We start from the raw sequence: 26,368 nt of genomic DNA on the forward strand, positions 1-26,368 counted from the left end.
TTTTTGAGGATGCAAATGTGAAACGCTGGAGGGCATAATATATAAGATGAGTGGGAGGGAGAAGTTTAAAAGAGATGTGAATTCGGGGTTATGTGCCTCAACGCGTTGTCAGGTAAGGTGATGGGTTCAATAGTATAGTATCTAAGGTACAATTAGAAAGACACTTAACTGAGCAGGAAGTAGTGGGATACAGATGGAGGTAGATGTGACTAGTTAGATTGGCATCATGGTCAGCGTAGACTTTGCTGGCTGAATGATCTGTTTCTGTGTTTTATTGTTTGGTGTTTAACACAAGCGGCAATTTTGGTTTTGTTCTTTTTTGGCCAAATGAAATATTGCATTCATGTATCCTATCATTCATCGCCTCACAAAGATGATTGGAAGTATGGCATTCTTTCTTCCCATCATCTATCCAAAACATTTTTTCCTAAAGCTACAGGTCAATTTTCCAAACAGGTTGCCAGATTTTAAACAAATATGGAAGCAAGATTAAGAAATTAAGTTCAAATGCAGATCATCAATGATTGAACAGCGACCAACTTGAGGCAGCATGACTGTCTTGTTTCTATATCGTAAGCTTGTCCACACCAATTTATTATTTCCTACAAGGAAAAAACCTCTTGACTAATTTATACACTGCGTGGCCACAGAGGAAAGTCACTTTTCCTTTTATATCATGCTATGAAAGTGTTGTTGATGATAAAGGAAGAAACGGGGTGTTGTCACCTCTGCTGCCTGCCTTCTAAGTGGCAAAGGTCCTCTGCTTACAGGGTGATATCAAATTGTTAGCGTGCAAATGTAAATACTGTATATCCATGGTGCAGTAATAACAGAGGAAGCAAAGTTCAGGTGAGCTAAGTGTAAATCAAGTTTTCAGCTTTGTTCACCCTCTGTAGGAAAGATGACATTAATCTGTAAAGATTGCAGTGAAACCTTACGAGGATGATGCCAGGATTGAAGGGATTGAGTTGTCGGGACTCAGACTAGGACTTTATTCCTTGGGAAGCAGGAGGCTGAAGGGTGATCTCGTAGAGATGTATAAAATCATGAGGGGATTAGAAAGGGTGAATTCCTCAGGGTAGGTGAATTAAAAGCATGCGGGCATATGCTTAGGGTGATCGGTACACGATTTAATTGTAATCCGAGAGACAACTTTTTCACTCAGAACAGTAGGTATATGGAATGAGTTGCCAGAAGAGATAGTTGAGGTAGCAATGTTACAAAATTTTGAGATTTAAAAAATCAAGTCTGCAATTTATCCCATCATATAAAGCACAAAAATAAGTTTAATTTGACACCTAATTCACTTTCATATCTTCAGTATTAAAAAAGTTATGGCCATTTTCATACTCGGAAATTAGCATCTTGTTCCCTATTGATTTTCCATTGACTTAACACAAAAGCTGTGATCAAGGACAGTGAAATGGCCATAGCTTTATTAAAAATTAAGAGAACTGAAAGAAATGTTCAGTTATTATAGATTGAAGCATTCTGAAACAAATATGAAACAATCTTACTTGGATGACCTGAAATTAAAGCATATAATTAGTTAGTTACCCAATTGTAGCTAATTCCAAACTTCAATTACTAGATCTAAACATCTATCCATTTCTTAAGAAAAGATTAACATTTTTAAATAGCCTAAGTGTCCAAATAACATTCACAAAGAATTCACAATAAAACATGATTTTAAAATCTCATTTACTTTAATTTATAGGCCAAATGGAAGGAATTTAGTGTTCAATTGCTGTAAATGAATGGCCATTTAAATCAGCTTTCGAGTGAGATCCTGTGGAACTCTGTGGAACGCGCTGGTTTAGAACGTTCCCATTGCGGTGGATTTGCACCCCATATGCCCAGAAAAATACTGCGGGATTTAATGGGGCCGCAAATTAACCACTTGCAACATAAAACTTTGTATAAATGGATCTTAAGAAGCCCTTTTTAATGTAAAAATAAACAACCTACCTTCCGTTGTCCCCTGTATGAGATCCGTCCCGTTGTCGGCGGTTGTGGGTTTAGAGGATAATTTTTAACCTACTATAACAATTAAATTAACCAATTAAGTTTAAAAATAGCTGCAGCGAATGAACCTTGCAGCGATTTTACGTCAGCAGCGAAGTAGGCTGAAGTAGGCTCGATTTGAATAGCCTAGGGAAAATCGCGTTTTAAACCTGCCCCCCTCTCAACGGCGTCAAAATCGCGCACACGGGCAGGGACAGATCTGCAGCCCCGCTGAAGGTAGGTTTTGCAACATACCTAGTTGAGGCAGACACTTTAATTTAAAAGTATTTAAATTGCACTAGTATTTAAAAGACACTTGGACAGGTACATGTGTAGGAATGAGCTGCAGATCCTGGTTTAAATTGAAGGTAGATGAGAATGATGTGGAGTTGGAGATGTTATTTACTGTGAAGACAATAAGCAAGTTCGGTGTTTCAACTGCGCAGCCCAGGTCATAGGTCACTCGAGATGAACATTCTCAGCAGCTGTGATTCTGCGTGTATACAAACCTGCGTTTCATCCGTAGTCAGGATCAAACCCCTGTCTACGGCGCTGCAAGTGCTGTTGAATTGCTACTGGAGTTAGTGACACTAGTTCTCCCTTCTTCACTGGTCCTTGCAGAAATCTCAGCTGTGACAATGTAATGTGCACAGACTGCACATGACAAAAACGCGCGTGAGAGGGAAAATTTTGCGGCATTGATATCGGCGTTTGGGCGGAGCTGATGACATGTCAGATGGTGGGATTATTCACAGGAAGAGAAAGGCCTTTAGGTACAAACCAGAACCAAGATATTACAAAGCATCAAACGCCCTGTAATACAGATGTTGATGATGTTACTGGGAAATGCGCCAATTGGTGGTGGTTTATTTTGTGAGCTTATGTGGACGTAGTGGGGAAAGTCTGGCCAATTCTAAGCCCCGGGTTCGACCCTGACCTGGGTCACTGTCTGTGTGGAGTTTGCATATTTTCCCTGTGCAATATAATGTTAGTTTCCTCCACATTCCAAAGCTGTGCGGGGTCGTAGATTAATTGGCCTCTGAAAATTGCCCCGAGTGTGTAGCGAGTGGATGAGAAAGTGAGATAATATAGAACAAGTGCTAACGGGTGAATGGCGTGGACTTGGTGGGCCGAAGGGACCATTTCCGTGCTGTGTCCCTAAATAAAATTAATCTAACTGGGTAAAGGTAAGTCATCGGAGGACACGGGGAGGGTGGATATGGGAACAGGTGGGGTTGAAGGGAGGAAGGGAAGTTGTCTGGGACCATATTCTGGGACCAAAAAAACTAGCAAGCTTAGGTGAGAGGGGAAAGATTTAATAAGAACCTGAGGAGGGGGCGGGGGGGGGGGGGGGAAGGGAAGGGGGAGGGAGAGTTTATATCGTCAGCGCTTTGTTCTCTTTTCCTTTATCAAGAATTACCTTTCACAAATCCCATGATTCTTTGCGTTTTTCGAAATACCGAACTCGCTTATTTCGGCAGATGAATTAGCGTGTTGGAGGGAAATTTGTGAGGTCAGTCAAAGAAGTGGAAATCTCTCACACCCTCCTGATGTGGGATAGTGGTGTCAGAGATTGCGCATCCCATTGTGAAAATGACTAGTTGGATGTGGTTAGATTACAGAACTTTGATCTGAAATGATGATGTTAAGATGGCATTACTATATCCACAAGATACTCCTTCACTGCTTAGAAGTATTCAAACTTAATTAAGTCTTCTTTAGTATGACTAATAATGTTCCTTGTGCCATTCTACACTGCTTGCTGAATTGAGAATATGATCTGCCCCCAGGAATTTTGTGATTCATGAAATTATACGCTGGTGAAATACAATTTTGTGCCAAGTGCCTAAGTTTGAACAGCTTTTTCTGCATCTTCCTTAATTAACACGATGAAAGTGGCTTCATTTAGTTGATAGATTGTGAGGAAGAAGACAATTGTCTTTTCTAATGTCTTCTCCACCCACCATTTGTCACAGATCAAGTCTAGTAGCTACATCCTTCAGGACTATGGCAGCTTGGTCAATAATGCCCCCGCAAACCCACTGTTCCCGATGTTTTCCCCATTTGGTGCATTCTTTACCCTGCCACTCTCTGCTGCTTCTAAATGGTGCACAGCATGGGTGTGTGTCCTGAGGGTGGGCACGAGGTAGCACTAAGTAATTTGTCCTAGTTAACTGTGTCAAATAAACTCGCACAGTGGTACAGGACCTGGGGCTTTGTGACATGAGCACAGGAGCCATATGCAGCAGTACCTATCTGGGACATCATTATACCCTTTGCCAATGCACAAGGCTTTCTCAGAATGTGTCGACCTAAACTGCACTGTGATAAGGCATGGAGGGCGAATATGATTCGGAAGATGAGGAACTTTCCAGGCAGGTTATTAAGTTTGTTGCAGAACCTATTAGGGCAAAAATTGCATCAGTAAATTTTTATTTGTTTTAATTCCTTATTCCTTTGCATTGCAAGCATGCGTTACATTATTCTCATAGTCTCCGATTTTGTATGGGAACTTTGTTCATTTTCCTGATTTAAAGCATTAGATTCCTGATCTGCAAAAGGCTAATTCCACCTCGTGCTTCTTTCTTTCTTTGAATTTTAACTGAGTTACTTTAACCATTTTATGATCTTCATGCCATCATTTTTGTTCGGCTTTATTACCCCACCTGTCAGAATGTTAAAAGACCTGCACAATTCCAATACAGCTTTTTGGTGTTATTGTTTAGTAGGATAGGCGACTCGTACATTGAGCACAGCAAAGTTCCACAAATAGCCAAAGAGTTCCAACTGAGCAACCTGTGTTCGTAATGCTAATTGAAAATTAATACTGGCAGGACACCTGGGAGGCCTCTAATTTAGAGTCTAACAGCACAGAAACAGGCCCCTTTGCCCATGTGCCCCATCTACACTCGTTCCATCTGACCATGTTGGCTCATCTCCCTCTAAACCAGCATTTCCCAACTTTTTGACCCCTGCAGAAGGTCAAAACACAATTATATTTACTGAGGAATGCATATCGATGTATTGGTGACGCATCGTATAGCAGTGACAGTTAACAAGCGTTAACAGTGGCAGTTAACAAATCGTTTTTGTCTCGGAGGAATCAAGTGATAAATGACTCCAATCGTTCAGCAGTGCACATTAAACCCAAGAGCTTTTTAAAAATGTAAAATTCCAGCTGCTGCAATCTGTTTTGTGTATTGCATGTGGAATGGATGAACGCTTTGCTACCGTTTATCATTACCAAAAGATGACATAAACCCTGTAAACATCAAGAGATTTTGAAATGACTCAAATGCATGTACACATGATTAGCCTATTTATCACTCTTTCTCTCAGAACCCCTAGCGACCCCTCGCGGAACCCTTGTGTTCCAGGGAACCCTGGTTGAGAAACGCTGCTCTAAACCTTTCCTATCCATGTACCTGTCCAAATGTCTTTTAAATGTTGCTGTAGTTTCTGCTTCAACTACCTCATCCGGCAGCCCATTCCATGTACTCATGACCCTCTGTTTATTTTTTAAAAAAAATGTTTTAATCCCCTTATGACTCCTATTAAATCTGTACCCTCATACCTTAAACCTCTGTCCATGGTTCTTGATTTCCCCTACTCTGCATCTACCCTATCTTCCTCTCATAATCTTATACACCGCTATAAGATCACCTGTCATCCTCTTGCATTCCAAGCAGTAGAGAGTCCTTACAATTTCTCTCTTATCGGTCAGGCCCTTAAGGCCAAGCAACATTGTAGCAAATCTTCTTCTTGAGAGAGAGAGAGAGAGAGAGAGTAGATTGCCTTGGTTCAACTCTTCAGAAAGACGAAGCAAAATTGTCACTACTGGATTTTAATCTAAATTGCATGTTTTTGAAGTCGCATTTGAACTTGTTTGACTCAATTTCGTCATTTCAGCAGTCAAAAAACAGTTAAATCTGCTGGAAGGTATATTGTAGCACAAAGTATTTTAATGTATTTCCAGGTTGGTACAGTTCACACGCATCAATGTCCAAAAGCACAATAGGCTGTGGGCCGAGGAGCTTTATTCTGCAGTTTCGTGACCCAAGTCACCAAACTACATGAAATTTTCACATATTGTGTTAAAAAAATTATATAAATCACCCCTGAAACTCGATATGAAGAAGACTTGCACATTTTTATTAAATTAGAGAAAAAACGGAAAAATTTCAGGTATTTTTTAGTCCAATCAAAGCACGTTTAACATTGAGTTGTCTGCCAGTTGGCCAATCACGCGCATTGTTTCAGGCTAGCACACAAAATGGCTGAGGGGGCTTCACAGATGCCTGTTTTACTGGAGATTCCGATTTGTTGTTCTGTGGAATAAATGTCGTGGAAACTTGCAGCAGGTAATTGTATTTAGTGGGAAAAGCATTATAAAGGCTGAAGAAAGTGCTGCTAAGTTGATGGAAGTGATGGAAGTCTTGAAGGCAAAGTCCCTGCTGAGGTCCTGGAACACAATGATTAAGAGCCAGGAACCAACTCTTAACTAAAAGGTAAGATCTAAAGTCTGAATTTATGAAAATCTATCAGTATGGAGTTTAATTGATTTAATTGCACCCTTTTATAATGTGAATAAATTCATTCATTCACTTCATTCATTCGCTTACTTCATTCATTCATTCACTTACTTCATTCATTCATGAAGTTGAGGGCCTAAACTATATGTATCCATAACACTCTCAATTAAACATTGTCACTAATGCCAGCCTGTTGTAGAGTAATAAGTCTTTAACAGCTAATCTCGGAGCTGCCTGCGAAAACTTACCAGGAAAAAGTGCTCCGACCGCGGGACCTAGGTACTCGTGGTATAGTGAAGCCGCGGTCTCAATTAATAAGCGGCTGATTCGCCGCCGCGGATCATCTCCGCGGGCGGGCAGGAGGGGGGGGGGGGTGGAGGATGTACATAGTGCCATCTATAGCGGCCGTTATCAGACCCCGACAACTGGAAAAAAACGGAATGGAATTCCAATGCAATGGAAGCCTATAAATAGCGATCGATATCCCTCCGGTTTTTTCCCGTTGTCGGGGTCTGATAACGGCCGCTATAGACAGCACTATGTACAGCCTCCCGCCCGCCCGCGGAGATGATCCGCGGTTTCGCGTTCGCGAAGCGGTCGCTTATTAATTGAGACCTCGGGTTCACTTTACCGCGAGTACCAAGGCCCCGCGTTCGGAGCACTTTTTCCCGATAAGTTTTCGCAGGCAGCTCCGAAATTAGCTGTTAAAGACTTATTACTCTACAACAGGCTGGCATTAGTGACAATGTTTAGTTGACTGTGTTATGGATACATATAGTTTAGGCCCTCAACTGAATGAATGAATGAATTTATTCACATTATAAAAGGGTGCAATTAAATTAATTAAACTCCATACAGATAGATTTTCATAAATTCAGACTTTAGATCTTACCTTTTAGTTAGAGTTGGTTCCTGGCTCTTAATCATTGTGTTCCAGGACCTCAGCAGGGACTTTGCTTTCAAGACTTCCATCACTTTCAACACTTCCATCAACTTAGTAGCACTTTCTTCAGCCTTTTTAATGCTTTTCCCACTAAATACAATTACCTGCTGCAATTTTCCACGACATTTATTCCACAGAACAACAAATCGGAATCTCCAGTAAAACAGGCATCTGTGAAGCCCCCTCAGCTATTTTGTGTGCTAGCCTGAAACAAAGCGCGTGATTGGCCAACTGGCAGACAACTCAATGTTAAACGTGCTTTGATTGGACTAAAAAATACCTGATATTTTTCCGGTTTTTCTCTAATTTAATAAAAAATGTGCAAGTCTTCTTCATATCGAGTTTCAGGGGTGATTTATATAATTTTTTTAACACAATATGTGAAAATTTCAAGTAGTTTGGTGACTTGGGTCACAAAATCCTTTTTCTAGACACATTTTTGATGCTCGGCCCACAGCCTACAAGCCATAGTGGATATTCTTTCAGTTTGTTTACTGTTACGTTTGGATTTATGTTAATTAAAGAAGAATCCGAAGTAGAATGAGAATTTTATTTAAATGCACAGGTCCTATGTCATCTTTACTATTGGTGGAGGCATCCAATTGTAAACATTATTATAGGAAGAATATCTGGGCCATGAAGAGATTTATTATTTATTTATGAAAATGGCACCACGAATTTGAACAATTTAATGTATGTGGCAATGCCTTAGAAGCTGAGGATGGAGCAAAGTTAAGTGGGGATTTAATAGAAGTGTTGAACATATCTTCCTGAGTGAATAGGCAAAACCTTTCAGCAACTGTTTTTTCACTGCTGAATTGACAAAGTTGTGTCAAACAAGTTCAAACAACTTCAAAAACATGCAATTTATGATAAAATCCAGTACAGTGAGGTGTACAGACAATAATTTAAAATAATTGTTGAAGATTGATAATGACTGATTGCAATGTCTGAAAGGGTAATTGATTGTATGCTTCAAAGGGAAGTGGAGTAATTACCATAAGGAGAAGATTTTCAAGCCCGGGGGGGGGGGGAGATAGAGGACGAGATCAAGGAAGTGGATTTTTTTCTCAGAGACCTGCTGTGGTTGTCTTCTACACTGCATAATTCATATTTACCCAAATGCCATTAAAAAAGAATGACATAGTAAATAACTCAAATAAGCTTAGGGCTTTATTACTAAGCAAGTTTTAGCCTGTGTTTAAACAATTTGCAATTAAGTTTATATTGCCTTTGTGAATTGAAATACCATTTCTTGTCACTCTTAGGTTTTGGTGCTCCTCCGATTGTGTTTGGTCAGCCTGCAGGCTCCGGCGCCATATTTGGTCAGGTAAAGATCTGTAAACTTTGAAACCCAGCCGTGTTGAATCCCGGTCATACTGGAGCTGGTCATCAAATCACAAGGTTCCTGAGCAGAAAAGAATTGGTGAAAATCTATAAACAAAATGTAAATTGTTGGATTTATCAATTAAACAGACATCAAGTTTAGAGAGAAATGGGATTAACATTAGAGATTTCGGCTCATATCTGTCATTCATTGTCTAGACGTGAAACATAGAAACAAGGCACTGCAGATGCTGATTCACAAAATAAGACACAAAGTGCTTGAGTAACTCAAGGTCAGGCAGCATTGGTTTGCAAAAAAATTTGGCAAATGAAGAATAGCTAACAGCTCAGAGGTTAAGGCATTTAACGTACCAAAGAGGTTAAGTAGTAGATATGTTAAAAGAAAATGAAGACTATAGACCATTGGCCTTGTTCAGCAGAGGATGGGGACTCATTATGTAAGGTTCCAGATAAGATAGATAGATAGATAGATAGATATGCCTTTATTGTCATTCAGACCGAAGTCTGAACGAAATTGCAGCAGTCATACATATAATACAATAAAAACAACAATAAACACATATTAACATCCACCACAGTGAGTCCACCCAGCATCTTCTCACTGTGATGGAGGCAAAAGTCTTAGGTCTGCAGTCTCTTCTCTCCTCTTCTCCCTCTGCGCTGAGGCGATACCCCCCGGGCGATGTTATAAATCAGTCCCGCGGCTCAAACACCGCGGCCCGGGGTGGTCGAAGCTGCCGCCCAACAGTCCTGCAGACGCAGCCGCTGGCCCGTGGCCGAACCCCGGACTCAGGCCACCACCGCCAGAACACCGTCCCAGCCACCCTCACGTGAGTACCGTGCCATCTTCAGCCTTGGGCTGGGCTGCCCCCGACAGGGGCGCCGAACCTCCCCCGGGCCGGGCCGCCCCGACATGGGCGTCGCTTCTTCCCCGGGCCGGGCCGCCCCGACTTGGGCGTCACTTCTCCCCCCGGCCGGGCCGCCCCGACTTGGGCGTCGCTTCTCCCTCTGGCCGGGCCGCCCCGATTTGGGCGTCGCTTCTCCCTCCGGCCGGGCTGCTCCGACATGGGCGCCGAACCTCCCTCGGGCTGCGAGCGCCGCACCTCCCCGAGCTCGGCCGCTCCGACGGGAACCTCGTTCCACCCTTGGGCTGGCCGCCCTCACGAGAGTGCCACAGCCTCTCACGGGAGCACTGTTCCAGCCCTGAGCCGGACCGCCCTCACGGGAGCGAGCTCAGGGCGAGTCCCGACGGGCTCTGCCTCCGGAGCCTCGAGGTCGTCAGCTCCATTAGGCCTCAGCGCAGACGGAGGCAGAGAAGGGGAATACAACAAAAAAGTCGCATTCCCCCGCAAAAAGAGACTGCAAACCCCGTTTCAACCCCCCACCCCCCCAAAACACAAACTAAAAACCAAAAACTAGACTAACCAAAACAAAATAAACAACACAAACAAACGAGACTGCCGGTGAGCCGCTGCAGCCAGGGCCGCGCCGCCACTCCAAGATCCACTTAGTGCAGTGTGTTCAGTCTGAGAATTGCACTTCATTAAGTGTGCATTTATATTTTAAGGGATGCAGTGCTAACAAGGCAAGAGTTATACCATCACAGAACTATAATGACAACTGGACTGATCATGTAGATCACGGTTGAAGTTTCTTCTATCCAGAGATGCTGCCTGTTCTGCTGCGTTACTCCAGCATTTTGTGTCCATCTTTGGTGTAAACCAGCATCTGCAGTTTCTTCCTACACGGTTGAAGTTTAAATTGCTGACTTCTCTCCCTTGCAATTTGTCTAAAGTGAACTTAAGCATATGTGGATGCTTGTAAAGCAATGTGGCATATAATAAAGTCGAATAATTTTGGGGTCTTTTGTACCATTACGTCTGAAACCTATTTACTTCTGCGCGTCTTCCTATTTACTAATGTTCTATTTCTTGATTGCTGTGCTGGTGTTGCTGATGGGTCATTGCAAAAGAAGATCTAGATTAGAGCTTTCTGCTGTATCTAATGTAGAGCAACTTATTTAAAACTATTTCCTCTATCCTAACACTATGTGACCAATGACCTACTTTGGCTCCTGGTTCAGCGATGACTGTTTGAAAATTCTCATCATTCTTTACAGGTTCCTCTATGGTCTTTGGTTTCCCCTTCTCAAATTTCCAATGTCCTTCACGAATTTGAGTTCCCCAAGTATAAGCACTCGGCACTTCTCTGAGTTATTTGTACCAGGTTTGGCTACTGAATATTCAGCTGCCTTTATCCTTTTCTCTGGAGTACCCCTCCCAATCTCTACGATCTCTACCTTCTTCCTGCTCCATGTCTCTAAGTTATTGCCCATTTGTTCTAAAATTACTTTGTGGCTCGGTGTGAAATTTTAAGTATTAGCATTCCACTTGAGCATCTTTGAACAGTTGATATCTCGTGGCTCTACACATTTCTGCTGTATAAATTCTATTGCCAGATTAATTTGTCAAAAGATGGAAGGGGTGTTTGCTGAATTATCGCTATTCCTTAATTCCACAGAGTCCTAAGGGAGCAGTCTTTGGCTCTTCAGTTGCTGGGGCTGGATTCTTCAGTGGATTGGGAGGGAAGCCAAACCTGGATGCAGCTGCTAAAAATCCATTTGGCCAAACAAATTTTGGAACTGTTGACTCTCCAAGTAAGTTAAAGTTTTTGTCTTGGGGACTTGCATGGTTCAAGGGAGGGAGTTGGTATTCGGAACTTGTGTATTAATGTAGCTTCCGTACACTGATCTGATTAATGTGCTTGAGGACATTCTCCCTTCCATTTACACTTCATGTTGCTTCAGCAAGGCCACCAGCATAATCAAGGACCAGCCTCACCCTGTTCACTCCCTCTTCTCCCCTTTCCCATCAAGCAAGAGGCACAGAAGTTTGAAAATACATACCTCCAGATTCAGGGACAGTTTATTCCCAGCTGTTATCAGGCAACTGAACGGTCCTCTCATCAGCTTGAGTACGATCCAGCCCTTCAATCTACCTCACGAAATATTGCAAGTTTGTTACGTAGTTGTTGAAAGACTAACTTGGATAAGAAGTTCCAGATTGAGGATATAAACTAGTCCCCAATTGAAGGTGTGGATCAGTACCCGTAGAAGAAGCGTTCAGTTTAGTTTATTGTCACATGTACTGAAGTACAGTGAAAAGCTATTGTTATGTGCTAACCAGCCAGTGGAAATACAATACATGAGGGAATAACATTTAATGCAAGATAAAGTCCGATCAAAGATTGGCCGAGGGTCCCTCAGGTAATTCTGAATGTTGTAGGCTTAAATTTCCAATCCAGCCATCTGAGGACAAATTCTAAGGTGACATTGTGCTAAATGTTCGCGGTGCCATCTTCAATCAATCAATCAACCTTTATTGTCATCTTGCAGGCAACAGTTGTACAGTGCAAAATGAAAAGACGTTTCCCAGGGAATACCGGAGCATCGCACATGAAATTTAAAACATTTCACACATAATAACACTAAAAACAATCCAGTCCCTGATGGAACAGTATAAATAGTTAAAAGCAGATAAAACAACAATGTTAAAATACAGTAAAACCAATCATAAAAATGTCCGGGGCAGCTGATTTGAGTGGCCAGTGCCAGTTATTAAAGTGTCCGTGCCAAGCCGCAGAATCAGGTGACTGTGAGTACAGAGTGACTGTTTAGCAGCCTCACAGTCTGTGGCAGGAAGCTGTTTGAAACACTAAATCAAGTCATACCTGGACTCTTGAATGGATTTATACGGTCATATTGTATTATTTAAAGCAGCAGGCAACTTTTCTCAGCATTTCTCCTCAACCACCATTATCAAATAAATTATTCTGGCATTATCTCGTAACGTTTTGTACGAGCTGTCTGTACAAAAATTGACTGCTGTGGTTCATATTGAACTGTGACTACACTTTTGGACATTGTGCAAATAGCTGTAGGAATAAATAAAAAATTAACTGATAGCTTATGATATAAATGAGAAAAATTGTACATTTTGTAACTTGGTTTGATCCTGTGTCTTGTTCTGTATGTTTTAGAGATTGCCCATTTAAACATTTGTCAAAAGCAGCAATCTTGGCTAAATCTTATCCACTTTTATCAGCGATGCCATATAAATTAAAAGTTGTGGGTTTATCAATCCTCGTCAATCATCCATCTTGGATGTTTCACTTTGCTCCCATTTATTTAGTAAATCATGCACTGGAGCACCCAGATCCCTCTGAACGTCACTCATTTGCAGTCTCACTCCGTTTAGAAAATAATCCATCTTTTGACACTTCTTGCCAAAGTGCATTACCTCATAATTTCCCAAAAAATTCCAATGGAATTTTGGACGGTGACATCTGATACATCTACTGTTTCTATAGCGGCCTCTTTTAAACTCCAAGGATGCGTATTCGTCATCGTATTCCATGGCGCTTTGAACTTGGCGCTACTTTAAAAAAAAAAGTACAATAATACTCTGTGTGCTATTGCTCTATTCAAAAATCCCAATGGTTCAGCATCTGCCTCATTTAGTGGGGTCTTGGCTCCTGAACTCCATTTCACTTACCAGGGCCCTAGTTCCTACGTTCCTTTACTGGGTTCACTGGTGAATTTGTTATTCCGCAGTGGAGGTTTTTGAAGTGGGTTGGGTTATTAATGAGAATAACATATAATATTCTGGAAAATCAGCTAGACTGGCACTATCAAAGTTCCGAGCATTTCAGATGAATAGAGTTTTATTAAAATTCTAATTTATTTGAATGCTTCATTTACACAAGACTTGTAGTACATCACAATTTCCAGGTATTGGTTTTTTGTCCTTAGTCAAGACAGAGACAAAGTATTTAATTTCTCTTAGTCACTAATATAATTTCTTCAATCTCAGTGTGTCAATGTCTTGCATTAAATTTTACTAATCTTTTTCTTTTTGCATAAATCTATCCTTGTGTTTCTTGGGATGTGTAAAATTTGGGTTCATCCTCAAAATGTAGGGTCAGCAATTCAGGACAAAGATGAGAAGAAAAATTGCCATGGGGGATGAACTTTTGTAATTCTCTATCAAAGGGAATTGTGGAGACTCAATTAGTATGCTCAAGATAGATTGATAGATTTGTAAATGTTAAGGGAGTTGTCATTTTGGGATTGATGCTTGAAAATGGGTCTGGGACAAAGGATCAGCTGTTTTCTGAGGAAAGGAAAGCTTTGGCCTTTTGTTTTGCATAATTTGCTAATAAATTCTGAATGGAGTAGAGCATGGTGCAACCTCAAAAAACATTCCCATTTCAGATTTGTGGAAGCAGGGTCTTTGATGCTGCTGAAGATAGTCAGTTCCGACATAATGGCCTGAGCAACTTTTGCCCATCAAAAGCTGTAATCATTTCCCCCCCATGGATAAAGCCTGACTCCATTGACAACAGCAATATCAGGGCTCTCGATGTCAAACTTGATCAAAGACGGACATTCTCGCTTCACATCTGGAATATCGCTCTATTCCACGTTTGGATCAAGAATGTGATGAGTTCTGGTGCTAAGTTGTCATGGGAAAAAAACAAAGTTGGCATTGGTGTGGGGTGTATTAACACTTTGTGCATGATTGAGAAGAGGCCAATTTGGTGGGAGTTAGATTGAACAGACTGCAACTGGACAATTTTCCATGTTGGCTGCCAACGATACAGTATTGAAAGTGGCATGTAATCTATAATTTAGTAATGCTGCTTCAAACTTGCATATAAATTAGGAACAGGAAAAGGCTGTTTCACTCTGAGGCTGCTCCTATGTTCAATAAAATGATGGCTAATCTGAACATAACCTCAACTCTGCATTCCTGCCTATCCAAATAATATTTCACCTTATCTAGAATCCATCTGCCATTGTCTCTTTAGTCAGAGGGTGGTAAATCTGTGGAATTATTTGCCACAGAAGGTTGTGGAGGCAAGTCAGTGGATATTTTTAAAGGCATAGATAGATAGATTCTTGATTAGTACAGATGTCAGAGGTTATGGGCAGGAGAATGGTTCAAAATTAGGAGAGAGAGATAGATCAGTCATGATTGAATGGCAAAGTGGACTTGATGGGACGAATGGCCTAATTCTACTCCTTATGACCGTATGAAATATTGAAAGACTGCTTCCACAGTTCTCTGAGGGAAAGAATTTCAGAGGCTCCTGGACGACTGATAGAGAAAAATAATTGAATGGACTGTTATCTCAGGCCCTTAATTTTTAACAGTAACCCCTTACTTCTGGGATCTCCCACAAGAGGAAGCATCATCTCCACATTTAGCCTTGTCAAAATCCCTCAGGAACTTGTCTATTTGAAACATGTCCCTCCCACTTTTTAAAATTCCAGTAAATAAAGCAAGCACACGTCATCCAAACTTTCCTTTAAGACTACTTATCCATTCCAGATATTAGTACAGTAAATCTTCTTTTCAATTATTTTGTATTACTTTAACCTGCTTAAATAAGGCAACCAATGTGTTCCGATGTGGTTTCATGACTAATCGCTATAAAATGAAACGTGAAGCTTTATTTTGTGTCCAATTTCCTGGGAAATATACATTGGTAATTAATTGCTGTACCCACATATTAGCTTCTGCAAATTGCAGTACTTGGATCCCCTGCATCTCAGAGCTCTGTTCCTGTCACATCTTGGGTGAAAAGCATTTTTATTCTTCCTACCAACAAGGACAATATCTGATATAACTGCATTGTGCTCTCCATTTGCCAGATCTTTGTCCATTCATGTAGTCTACCCATAGCCCTTTGTAGTTGAAAATATTTTTTTAAAACTGCTAATGTTGCCAGTTTGAAATGGAAACAAGATACTGGAAATTCTCAGCAGATCAGACAGCAGGGAGAGAGAAACAGAAGATTTTGGATCCATTATATTTTGCTCTCAAGGCTGTAAGTACATATTCTAGCCTGCCACATATTTTCATATTGATGGAAGCACCAATGTTCAGATAACACCTGAAACCTAGGGCTTAAAACTATTTGAAATTGTAAGTTCATCCAGTGAAAATCAAATTATCACATTAGGCCTCACTCCCCATTTGAAAAGTCCTACTGTGTGAAATTACCTGTCACTCAGCAAGGAAATTAAAAGGGGAAAGGCACAGAGCTAGCAAAACTATCCTGTCTCTTAAATCACAAACCAATAGTGAGATCTGCTGAAATCAGTTGGACAAATTATATGATAGGATATAAATTGGGAGAATGATGCCAAGTGGGTTTTATTTGTAGCTCTGATGATGTGTATGCTCTTTACAGATGCACCCAATCTATTTGGCAACAGTGGTGCTAAGGCGTTTGGATTTAACCCTGCCAATTTTGGATCAGATCAGAAGTCTCCAGGCTCGTTCAGTGCTGGATCCAGTGTTGCCGCCCAAGGATTTGGCTCCTTTTCCAGTCCACCAAAACCTGCAGGTGATTAGGATGGGTCGTTTGAGGCTTGGTGGCAACTTCCAAAAAACTGATCGATGGAAGAGGAGACCGTGTTTTTGGGAATATAATGAAAGACTAGGGTTGCGCTACCTTACAGAACCAGAGACCTGGGTTCATTCCCGACTACGGGTGCTGCCTATACAGACTTTGCATATTCTCCATGTGACTGCGTGCGTTTTCTCCAGGGGCTCTGATTTCCTCCCAAATTCTAAAGACGTGCAGGTTTGTAGGTTAATTGGCTTCTGTAAATTGTCCCTCGTGTAGGATTAAATGAGTGTATGGGCGAGATGGCTGGTCAGCATGGTCTTGATGGGCCGAAGGTCCTGTTTCCACGCTGTATTCCACGCAACCATCTTGGAGAAATGCTCTGTTTTGCTTGGGATTGGAAAGTGGTTTGAAAGACACTGCCTATAATAGAATTCTAATTCTAATCAAATCATTGAGAAAAATCTTGTTGACTGATATTTTTGAAATAACCAAACAAATTTCGTCTAGTAAATAATTTACATGAATATTTTAAATTTGTCAACACAAGATCCCAGTCCTGAGATATTTGATTCTTCCTTTGACACTTCCCTTGTCATTTTGACCTTATCCATAACTCATTCTTTACCTCCCATCATCTTGCCTGTGCCAGAGCATTCATGCTGCCGCATGCCATCCCCACTGTTTTATATGGAATAGTTTAGTAACGGAATGATTATGTCTTGTAATTCCTCCATCGTGATATCTCGCTCTTCTGTTGTGCTCAGGTAGTTTTGGCGCTGCTCCGGTGTTTGGAAGCCCTCCGGCCTTCGGAGGTGGCCCATCCTTCGGTGGATCACCAGCGTTTGGTGGGGCACCAAGTTTTTTATCTCCAATGAGTCCTTCAGCAAGCAAAGTGTTTGGTGAAGGAACAGCAGCTGCCAGTGCCGGAGGGTTTGGGTGAGCCATTATTTTTGGGTATCGGGGGAGCAAACGGTGGGAGGGTCTCGACACAAAACATCGGCTATTCCTTCTTTCCATAGATGCTGCCACACTCGCTGAGTTCCTCCAGTATTTTTGTCTTTCTTCAATTTTTCCAGCATCTGCAGTTCTGTCTTAAACGAGTATCTGCATATGCTCTCTGAGTGACATGTTGCATAATGTGCAATCATAGTCCTACATAAATTTATCATGACTTGAGAGAAGTCTCATAAAATGTACATTTTATTCTATTTTATGCACTGGTTGACTTCTGCATCATATGTCAATCACCCCTGAATCGTACACAGAACAGTGCAACACAGGAACAGGCCCTTCAGCCCACAATGTTTGTGCCGAATATGATGCCAAAAATCCCAAATCATTTGCCACTTATTTTTCCTTGCCCGTCTTTAGGCCCTCGTTGAGTTCATTTTATTCACCTCGTCTTTCTCATTTTATCTTAGTCTCAAAGCTATTAAAAATACTGACCATCCAATTAGAACTGATTCTGTCCACTTGGTGGTAGTTTTAAAGACCTATCGTTTCCCACACCAAAAAATCATATTCCTTCCAAAATAGCTCTTGATGTCTTTGAACACACAGGTCCCCTACTGGAAAGTAAGTTGGAGCTCTTCACAAAAAGTACACTGGAAAGCTGGGACCCTCTACTGCTCCACTTTGCGCTCAGAACCACAGCACAAAGACCCATTCTATATACATAACCAAGCAGTAATAATGCTGTTCAAGTTGCAAATTGTGGTTATTACATGGACAATTGGATTTTGGTTTATGGTCTAATAAGTGGGAAAATAAGCATGAGGGATTGAGTGACCTATCAGTCTATTCCTTTGATGACATATTCTGTGCAAATGTTTGTATCGTTCCTGAAAAAATATTGCATATCTTGGCGCCAATATTTAAAAGTAAGTTCCCTGTGTGCAGTACCTCAATATATGTGAGAGAGGGAGCTTCTTCTTTATACTAATACATTTTTAGTTCCGTTTCAGGAAGTCATCAGCCAGCCAATTCTGTTCATTCCTATTGCTAAATCTGGTTCCCTTAACCTCCTGACAACTTGTGTGCTTGTGTCTTCAATTCTACGCCTAAGGGAGGTTGAATTAGTATCATCAAGCAGAATTAGACCAGAGGCATTAGTAGCTGCAGAAGAAGCATGAATCACAATCTATAAACTCAAAATCAGCATTTTTCTCATTACTATCAAGTCAGGAGTTGCACCCTGGTTCATCAGCAGTTCCATCCTGGTATTCTGCATGAAAAGAGCTTCCAGGAGCAAGATTTGTTTACACTGCAGAACTATTAGAACTGGATTTATAAATTTTCAATTCTTACCTATACACTTCCCCACATCACAACTGACTTGAAATGTCAGTCAGCGGTTCTCCGATTTCACAGCTAACGGCAGAAAGCAGCTCCACAATGCCCCTAATCTCAGCACGTGAGTGCTAAAGACAATGATGACCACACGATGGCCTGGTGGCACTGTAGTTGGAACTGCTGCCTCTCAGCTCCAGGGTCTGTGTCTGACCTTGAGCTGAGGTTCTGTTTTGTTGCGTTTGCTTGTTCTCCCAGTGTATGTGGGCTTCTGCCACGTGCTTCAGTTTCCCTCCACACTTCAAAGATGTGCTGTCAGGTTAACTGGCTGCTGTAAATTGTGCCTTTAGAATAGGTCAATAGCAAAAGAACCAAATTTGGGGAATGTATGAGTATGGGAGGGATAATGAGTTGCAGAATTACAGGAGAAATGAGGGGAATGGGTCTAATGGATTTATCCTGTGAAAAGTAGATTGGACCTGATGGGCTGAATCGACTCCGATGACAAGATGTATCAGTAAATCAGAAGTGCCATGTGAACAATCCACATGTTTTCTCTTGAAATTGTTGACAACACAAACGTCAGTCTTCAGATCAGCCAATTGATTACATGTGCTATTTGGAAACAACTGAGACCACTAGACAAAGAACAGACAGTAACCCAGCTGCATTTTAAAGACCTGCAGTCTTTAAAATGCCAAATATTTTTCGGTATCATTTCAAAATTGACATCCATCTGAAAATGTGATAAATTTTCCAAAAAATATCCCGTTCACCAAAGCTGGGCAAATTATAAGACTTGCGTATTCAAATAAAACAAGAGCAGGTAGAGGTCAATGCATTGTAACTCGCTGCTGAAAGATTAGTGTCATTAAGTGCACCAGAATTTTGACAGAAAGATGGTGGTTGATTTGTAACTGCACAGAGGACAACTGGAAAACATGTTCATATCAGTGGCAACTTCATCAGCTCCACTGGAAAGACAGCCAAGTTAATATCCTTCGTGAGAGGAGATAATAAAAATCAAAGAGAACCATAATTTTTGTGGAATCGACATCAGTGAGAAACTGGATGAAGAATTGGTCGAATTTAACTGAAGCTTAATCTTTCTTTAACTGAACACATTCTTTTTTTGTTCTGATTCTTTTGAATTAGTTGATTTTTCAGGGTTTGCAAGTTTGATGGCAGGCTATCTGCTTGAAACAATCAGCTGGTGTAGGAAAGAACTGCAGATGCTGGTTTAAATCGAAGGTAGACACAAAATGCTGGAGTTACTCAGTGGGACAGGCAGCATCTCTGGAGAGAAGGAATGGGTGACGTTTCGGGTCGGGACCCTTCTTCAGACTTCAAACAATTAGCTGTTTTCTCCTTTAATACTGCCTTAGCGTGGAAAGTGCTTTTCAGCAAATTCGTGTCCAACTATTGCAAAGGCCAAGAGCCTTGATAATATCTCAGCTGTAATAGTGAGGACTAAAAAGGACTTGCTACACTTTAAGTTAAATGTATTCACCACAGCTGCATGACCAGTAACTCCTCAAAGTGGAGATTTGACCAGGTATGTCCTGCTTGCATTCAGTGTGACCCTAACCATTGACTGGTTTGATTGGTTATACTCATTCATCGGCAAAGTGATGGAAGATCCAGTAATAGCCAATGACTTTCTTTTTAATGCTTAATTGGGTTCTTCTGCTTCTGACCTGGTTTATGCCCCTAGTCTTCATATAAATGGAAACAAAAAGTTCAGCGTTAAGAGAGACTGCTCCAATGTGAAATTATTTGACATCAGGTAGTACAGGGGATCAAGGAGAAATAGTTGCAGGGGATCAATGAGAACATTCTGGTGGTAGATGAAGTGAGACCCTGTTAGTGGGCAATCATCTCGGCCTTTGACATCATTGCAGGAAATGGTTTAGAGCAGAATCCTTAACCTTCAGCAATCTCATCAATGACTAATGAAACCAGAAATTGGGATGTTTGCTCATGGTTGCAGAGTTTTCTGTTGGGTTTGCATTTGGCAAGATAAACTGTGTGGGCTGCACTTTCTAGCAATTTCAAAGCCCGGTATTTCAAAGGCTACGGTGGCGCAACACTTCCATAAACCGCCAACAACCTCCACCAGATGGTTAAGCAAACACCTAGAAGGCCATGGTATTGCTCCTGGCTCTTAATGACCCCGGCAGTAATACATGTCTGGCAAGTATATTTGTTCATTGTTACTGGGGCAAACCCCATGATGTGTAAAACAACATTACTGCAGGAGCACCTTTACCCAATAAATGTCATTGGTTCAAGAGAAAGGTCGGCAGTTCTTCAGCATCTTCGACTGAAATCATTGCTGGCTTTGTCAGAAGAAATGCTGGAATAACTCAGCAGGAGCATGTGTAGAAAGAGAAACAGAGTTGATGTTTCTGGTTAATGGTCCTATTGCACTAAGACTTTCACACTGAATATTCAAGCGCACTTTCTATATCTCTTCAGTTGTACATAATTGTTCACACAGGTTTGGAAGCAATTCCAGTGCACACTCATTTGGAGGCCTAGCAAATCAACCTAGTCCTGCATCTTTTGGATCAGTGCCCCAACAGGGACCTGGCTTTGGCCAACAAGGGACTGGCTTTCCGGGCTTTGGACCTAACAGAGGAGGTAAGGGTTCCTATGGTTTTTGGCTGAAATTTGATTTGAATAGTGTTCTATTTTAGCATTTTACAGCATAAAAACAGATCATTCAGCCCTATGAATGCTGCTGATGGGTTTTGGCCACTAACAATAAGGGTTCTTATCCTTGTGATAGACACACAGAGCTGGAGTAACACCCACTTCTTATCCTTGTGAAGTGTGTAGGAAGGAACTGCAGATGCTGGTTTAAACCAAAGATAGACACAAAAGGCTTGCTTGTCCAATGTAATTTCTTTAAGGTCTTGTCCTCTTTAACAGGGCATTTGTAGAATGGGAATTAGTCCTGCCAAGTGAGCGGTCAGAGCTGGAATTACAAAGTAAAGTTTGTGCATTTCAAGATCCCATAAAGGCCACCAGCATAATCAAGGACAACTTACACTTAACCATCCTATCACCAACTAGAGAACAGACCTGAGCTACTATCTACCTCATTGGAGACTAGGACTATCTTTAATTGGACTTTATCTTGCACTAAACGTTATTCCCTTTTTTTATGTTTGTATTTGTACTTTGTGGACGGCTTGATTGTAATCATGTATAGTTTTTCCGCTGACTGGATAGCACGCAACAAAAAAGCTTTTTGCCTTTAACTTGGTACAATTGACAATAAACTAAACTAAACCAAAAAGCTATTAACATTTCTGACTACTTCCTCAGAACTGCTCTGTTTAGAATTTGTGCTTGGCTTTCAAGAATAGAATGGGTCACAGCTTATGTTTGATAAAATGAAAGGGGCAGGAACACACAGGAAATTTCAGCTGATTGGAGCAGAAGAATGGGAATGCAAAAGACTAAAACAGAGTGGGCATTCATTGAAGTTTCTACACTTATTCGTCAACCTGTTCAATCCCAATACAAGGTGATGTTAGGATTGTTGAGCAAAGGCTTGGTGAAATAAAGTATTTAATGGGCATCGTAAAAGAGGAAAGAGAAGCGAAGGAGCTTGAAGGAAATAATTCCAATATTTTGGGCCATGGCTGCTCACAATGCAGTTACCGTTGTGGAACATTCGAAACGGGAGCTTTAGAGACCGCAGCTATCTATCTCTAAAGATTATGGAGTCAAGACATGGGAATGATCAAGACAACAAAGTATTTGTAAAGGAGGAGTATCTGAATATTGTATTACCTAATCAGTTGCTAATATTATTTGGCAAACACTGGTCACTATAGAGCTTTGTGTGATTTAAGACACTTCCTCAGCTTTCTAAGTAATCTCATATCTGTGATTGTAGAGTTCATTAAAATTATCAACTCGAGTGAAACATGGTCTGGAGTACATCAGCAAGGAATGGGTTGAGATGTGGTAGATTGTGGTGTGGTATGATATTTCAGTAAGAAACTAGCTAGCCTCTGTGATATACTGAATTTTGAATTCCCTTCAAGCACTTGTGTCTTGAGAGCTGCATTGACTATCCTGACTGACCTGTCGGTTGTGCCGTTAGATGCCGGATGGTAAGTTGGCACTAAGGTAGGCTTGATACCATTTAGCTTCATGAAAGTTTGGAACAGTGCAGCACAAAATTGGGGGCCGTTGACAGAGACAAGCTGTTCAGGTAATCCATGACAGGCAAAGATAGGCCTCAATGCATCTATTGTTCTTTCAGTTGTGTTTGCACCCATATGTACCACCTCAATCCACTTTGAGTGGCTGTCTACTCAAACAAGAACATTATTATTCTTGTGTTCACAAAAATCCACATGAACCCTCTAAAAAGGTCTAGTGGGCCAAGACCATGTTTGCAAAGAGGTCTGGGCAGGCCTACTTCCACAACTGACAGGTGCTACATTTGCCATTGCTTCTATGTCATTGTCCAATCCTGACCAATACATGCAACCTCTGGCTGTTGACTTCATTCCCACAACACCTGTGTGTTCACTATGGAGTTCTTTAAGTAATCTTTGTCTTAAACAATTGGGCACAACTACTCTGTGACCCCATTTAATACACACATGCTCACATGACAGTTCATGTCGTCTATTGTGATAACATTTTAGTTCACTAGTACATGGTTTTATTTCTGACCTTCCACACAAAGTTTGTTCATATACTTGTTTTTGCAGTTTCTTTTTGAGTTTCAAAGTCATTGTCCACTGCTTCTGTGACGTAGATAGGACCTTCAGTGCCCACATCTGATTCTTCATGAGGCAAACGTGACAATGCATCAGCGATAGCATTTTCTTTTGAGCTGCGGTACTCAATGCTGTAGTCATACTGTGACAGGAGAACTGCGCAACGCTGCATCCTCGAGGCTGCCATTGCAGGTATTGCTGACCAAGAATAGCACGAAGTGGCTTATGATCAGTAACCAGGGTGAATTTCCTACTCAACAGATACTGATGGAACTTCTTGATTCCAAAGTTGATACCAAGGGCTGCTTTCTCGATTTGTGCATAATTACGCTCACTATAATTAATGAACATTGGATGATACCAAATTATTTATTTGACTGTTGATTGCTTGTGCGAGCATATGTGCCTGGTGGCTGTTGCATTTTCCTGCAATGAAATTGTTGACTTGTAAAACTTTTCTGGATATCTAAAGATTGGGAAACGTGCTCTCAAAATACAAGCTTTTCTTCCTTTTACATCTGAGTGATTGTTTGGATAAAAATGTTCAAGACAAGACTAATTTCTCATATGTTTCATTACTTTTCAGGGTTTGGAAGTGGTTTTGGACCCACAAATCAGTAAGTAATGAGGCTGAAAGTTCATTTCTAACTGATACCAGAACCTGGAGTCGATTTAACATATGAACAAACTGGACCTACAAAACAAAATATGACCAAGCCTTTACGGGCTAAAAGACATTTTGCCCAGTTTTACATCACAGATGCTTTGACTTGTTTTTGATGAGCTGTGTGTATCTGTTATTTGCTGTGATTCTGATGTAAGAGGATTGTTTCGTTGTAACAAATGCAATAAAGAATTAATCAGCTGAGGAACCTACTTTATTATACAAACTATGAACGCTTAATATAATTAATATCATTTTCTTGTATTTAAATCTCCAGGGTGTTAACATCGGAATAAATAAACAACTGAGTAAATTTTCTTTCAAAGTTTTAATTGGATGTATCTATTGTTAATGTCCATTTTGATTTTGATTGTATGGTTATTTTTTAGAATTGAGTATGATTTTTCTCTTGTCCGTTTCAATAGCAGATTTTTTTCACAGCAGAACTCTGCTGCCCTTTGTGCTTTGTTTGAGATGGCAGGTATTTCTTTGAAACAGCAGCAGCTACTTGGATCTTGTGATTTAATCCATTAACCAAGTGCTACCAAATTGATTAAAAGTTGGTAGCTTCCATTGAAGCAGTGTGGGTGTGAAGTAAAATATCCAAAGTCGATTTAAAATTGATATTAAGATTGCTTTACCAGTTTTGGTGCAAGTGACAAGGAAGTCCCACCAATATTTTAATTACATTATTATAACAGTCTTTGGATCTATATTTTATTGAACTCAATTTTTAAAGCTGTAATTCTTTTTATAACTTGGTTCCAATGACTTGCTCTCACAATGTGAACCATTGCCATGGGCCATCTGCTTTGTATATTAGTTAATACAATGCCTTTTACAATGGGATCAATTCCTTTTGGCTTGATGCACACTGGTGTGTTTTACCTAAACCAAGTAATCTTTCTAGCCGTTGAACCAGTACACAGAACTAAGATGAATGTATTGTAATGCAAATCAAGCAATTACTTTCGCCCTTTCATAACTCAGTGCTGAGATATATAATTCAAATTTCTTTTTGCATTTTGATAAAATAAATATTGTTATGTTACCATGATACTGATAAGTTCAGTAATTCTGCTATGTTGCAGCTGGTGACTTTATTCTTCCCATTAACCTTTCCTCCGGGATTCAGCTTATTTATTGTGTTGGAGGATGATATGAGGTTGGAGAATGCTCATACCCATAAAAAGGCGAGCAGCTGGAGAAACAGCGGGTCAGGCACCATCTCTAGAGGGAAATGGACAGTTAACGTTGAGGATCAAGACCCTTCATCTGGACTTAGAGTTGAGGGGAAGTAGCAGCTTTAAAGGAGAAGGAGTGAAGTGTGAGCCACCTAGCGATAGGTTGGTACAGTGGAGGAGAGATTGATTCTAACATCTGCCGTCTCATGTGCCCTAGTTAGAACAAAGGGCCTGATTCTGAAAAATATGGTCAACTCTATAATGTATTTTGGGTACAACAGGTCAGATGCTGGGTATCCTGTAACCAGTAACTCACCTCCTCACATTTAAAGTCCTTACGCAATTTACACGGCTGAAGTGTGATGGAATAGTCTCCAATTGCCTTCATGAATGAATGTCAACTCTCAAGAAGCTGAATCCCATTCAGTTGTCTGATTGATTGATACCCTTTAATAACATCCTTCACAAATTATGTCGTGTGGTTGCAGTGTGTATCATTTATGAAAGGCATTACAGTTCAAGAACAACTTGCAGCTTTATGACTTCTGCCATCCAGAGGCTGAAGGCCGCAGGTGCATGGGACCATCATCATGCACACATTCTCCAAGTCTGCATTGGATCCTTCATCATGGCTGGGAACTCTCTGCCCAACAGGACCATGGGAATATCTTCAACTGAAGGACTGCAGCAGTTAAAGGCAGCGGCTTATCACGTTACCAAGGGAATTGGGATTGGGCAATAAATGCTGACTATAATGATGCCCTAATACCAAAGAATATAAAATAACTGATGATGCCCCCACTGGGAGATCTTGGCAGCAAATCAAAAGATATGCATAAATTATATAGCTCATATAATGTATGTCAAATAATATAAGATCTGCATGGATGTTGCTCTTCATCTGCATTGTCTCATAAGACTTACTTTGTATCATCCCAATAGATTGTCGTCAGAATATAATGTATGCATAATCAGCACTGACTCGAAATTCTAGGTTTAAATACAGGGTATCTCCATTCAAGATAATATAACACCACATGGTGTCTTTAGCATAGAAGCAGTTTATTTAGCTCGACCTCAGACAAAGGTGGTTTTTATACTCTTCAATATTGGTTTCTTATATACTTCATCAACATACTCAATTCCTTTCTGTCTTATACATTTATTTCACATTTACACATGGCCTCATTCTAATCATTCCAGGAGAAGCCTGAATGATTGGATTTTCTTTGTTCATT

General features: G+C 40.8%; 1 protein-coding gene across 2 annotated transcripts in view; it reads left to right on the top strand.

The window, feature by feature from the left end:
* nup214 (nucleoporin 214) overlaps nucleotides 1-24,271 on the top strand; it is a 73,284-nt gene extending 49,013 nt beyond the window's left edge. For both annotated transcript variants that reach the window (XM_033048914.1, XM_033048915.1), the window contains 6 exons: nucleotides 8,748-8,809; nucleotides 11,347-11,482; nucleotides 16,084-16,239; nucleotides 17,010-17,181; nucleotides 21,035-21,177; nucleotides 23,869-24,271. In XM_033048914.1, coding sequence (XP_032904805.1) covers nucleotides 8,748-8,809; nucleotides 11,347-11,482; nucleotides 16,084-16,239; nucleotides 17,010-17,181; nucleotides 21,035-21,177; nucleotides 23,869-23,903 — 704 coding nt within the window. In that variant the 3' untranslated portion in view covers nucleotides 23,904-24,271. The remainder of the gene's footprint in view (nucleotides 1-8,747; nucleotides 8,810-11,346; nucleotides 11,483-16,083; nucleotides 16,240-17,009; nucleotides 17,182-21,034; nucleotides 21,178-23,868) is intronic.
* The last annotated feature ends 2,097 nt before the right edge of the window (nucleotides 24,272-26,368 follow it).

The sequence above is a fragment of the Amblyraja radiata genome, chromosome 32, assembly GCF_010909765.2.
Source record: "Amblyraja radiata isolate CabotCenter1 chromosome 32, sAmbRad1.1.pri, whole genome shotgun sequence".
NCBI lineage: Eukaryota > Metazoa > Chordata > Chondrichthyes > Rajiformes > Rajidae > Amblyraja > Amblyraja radiata.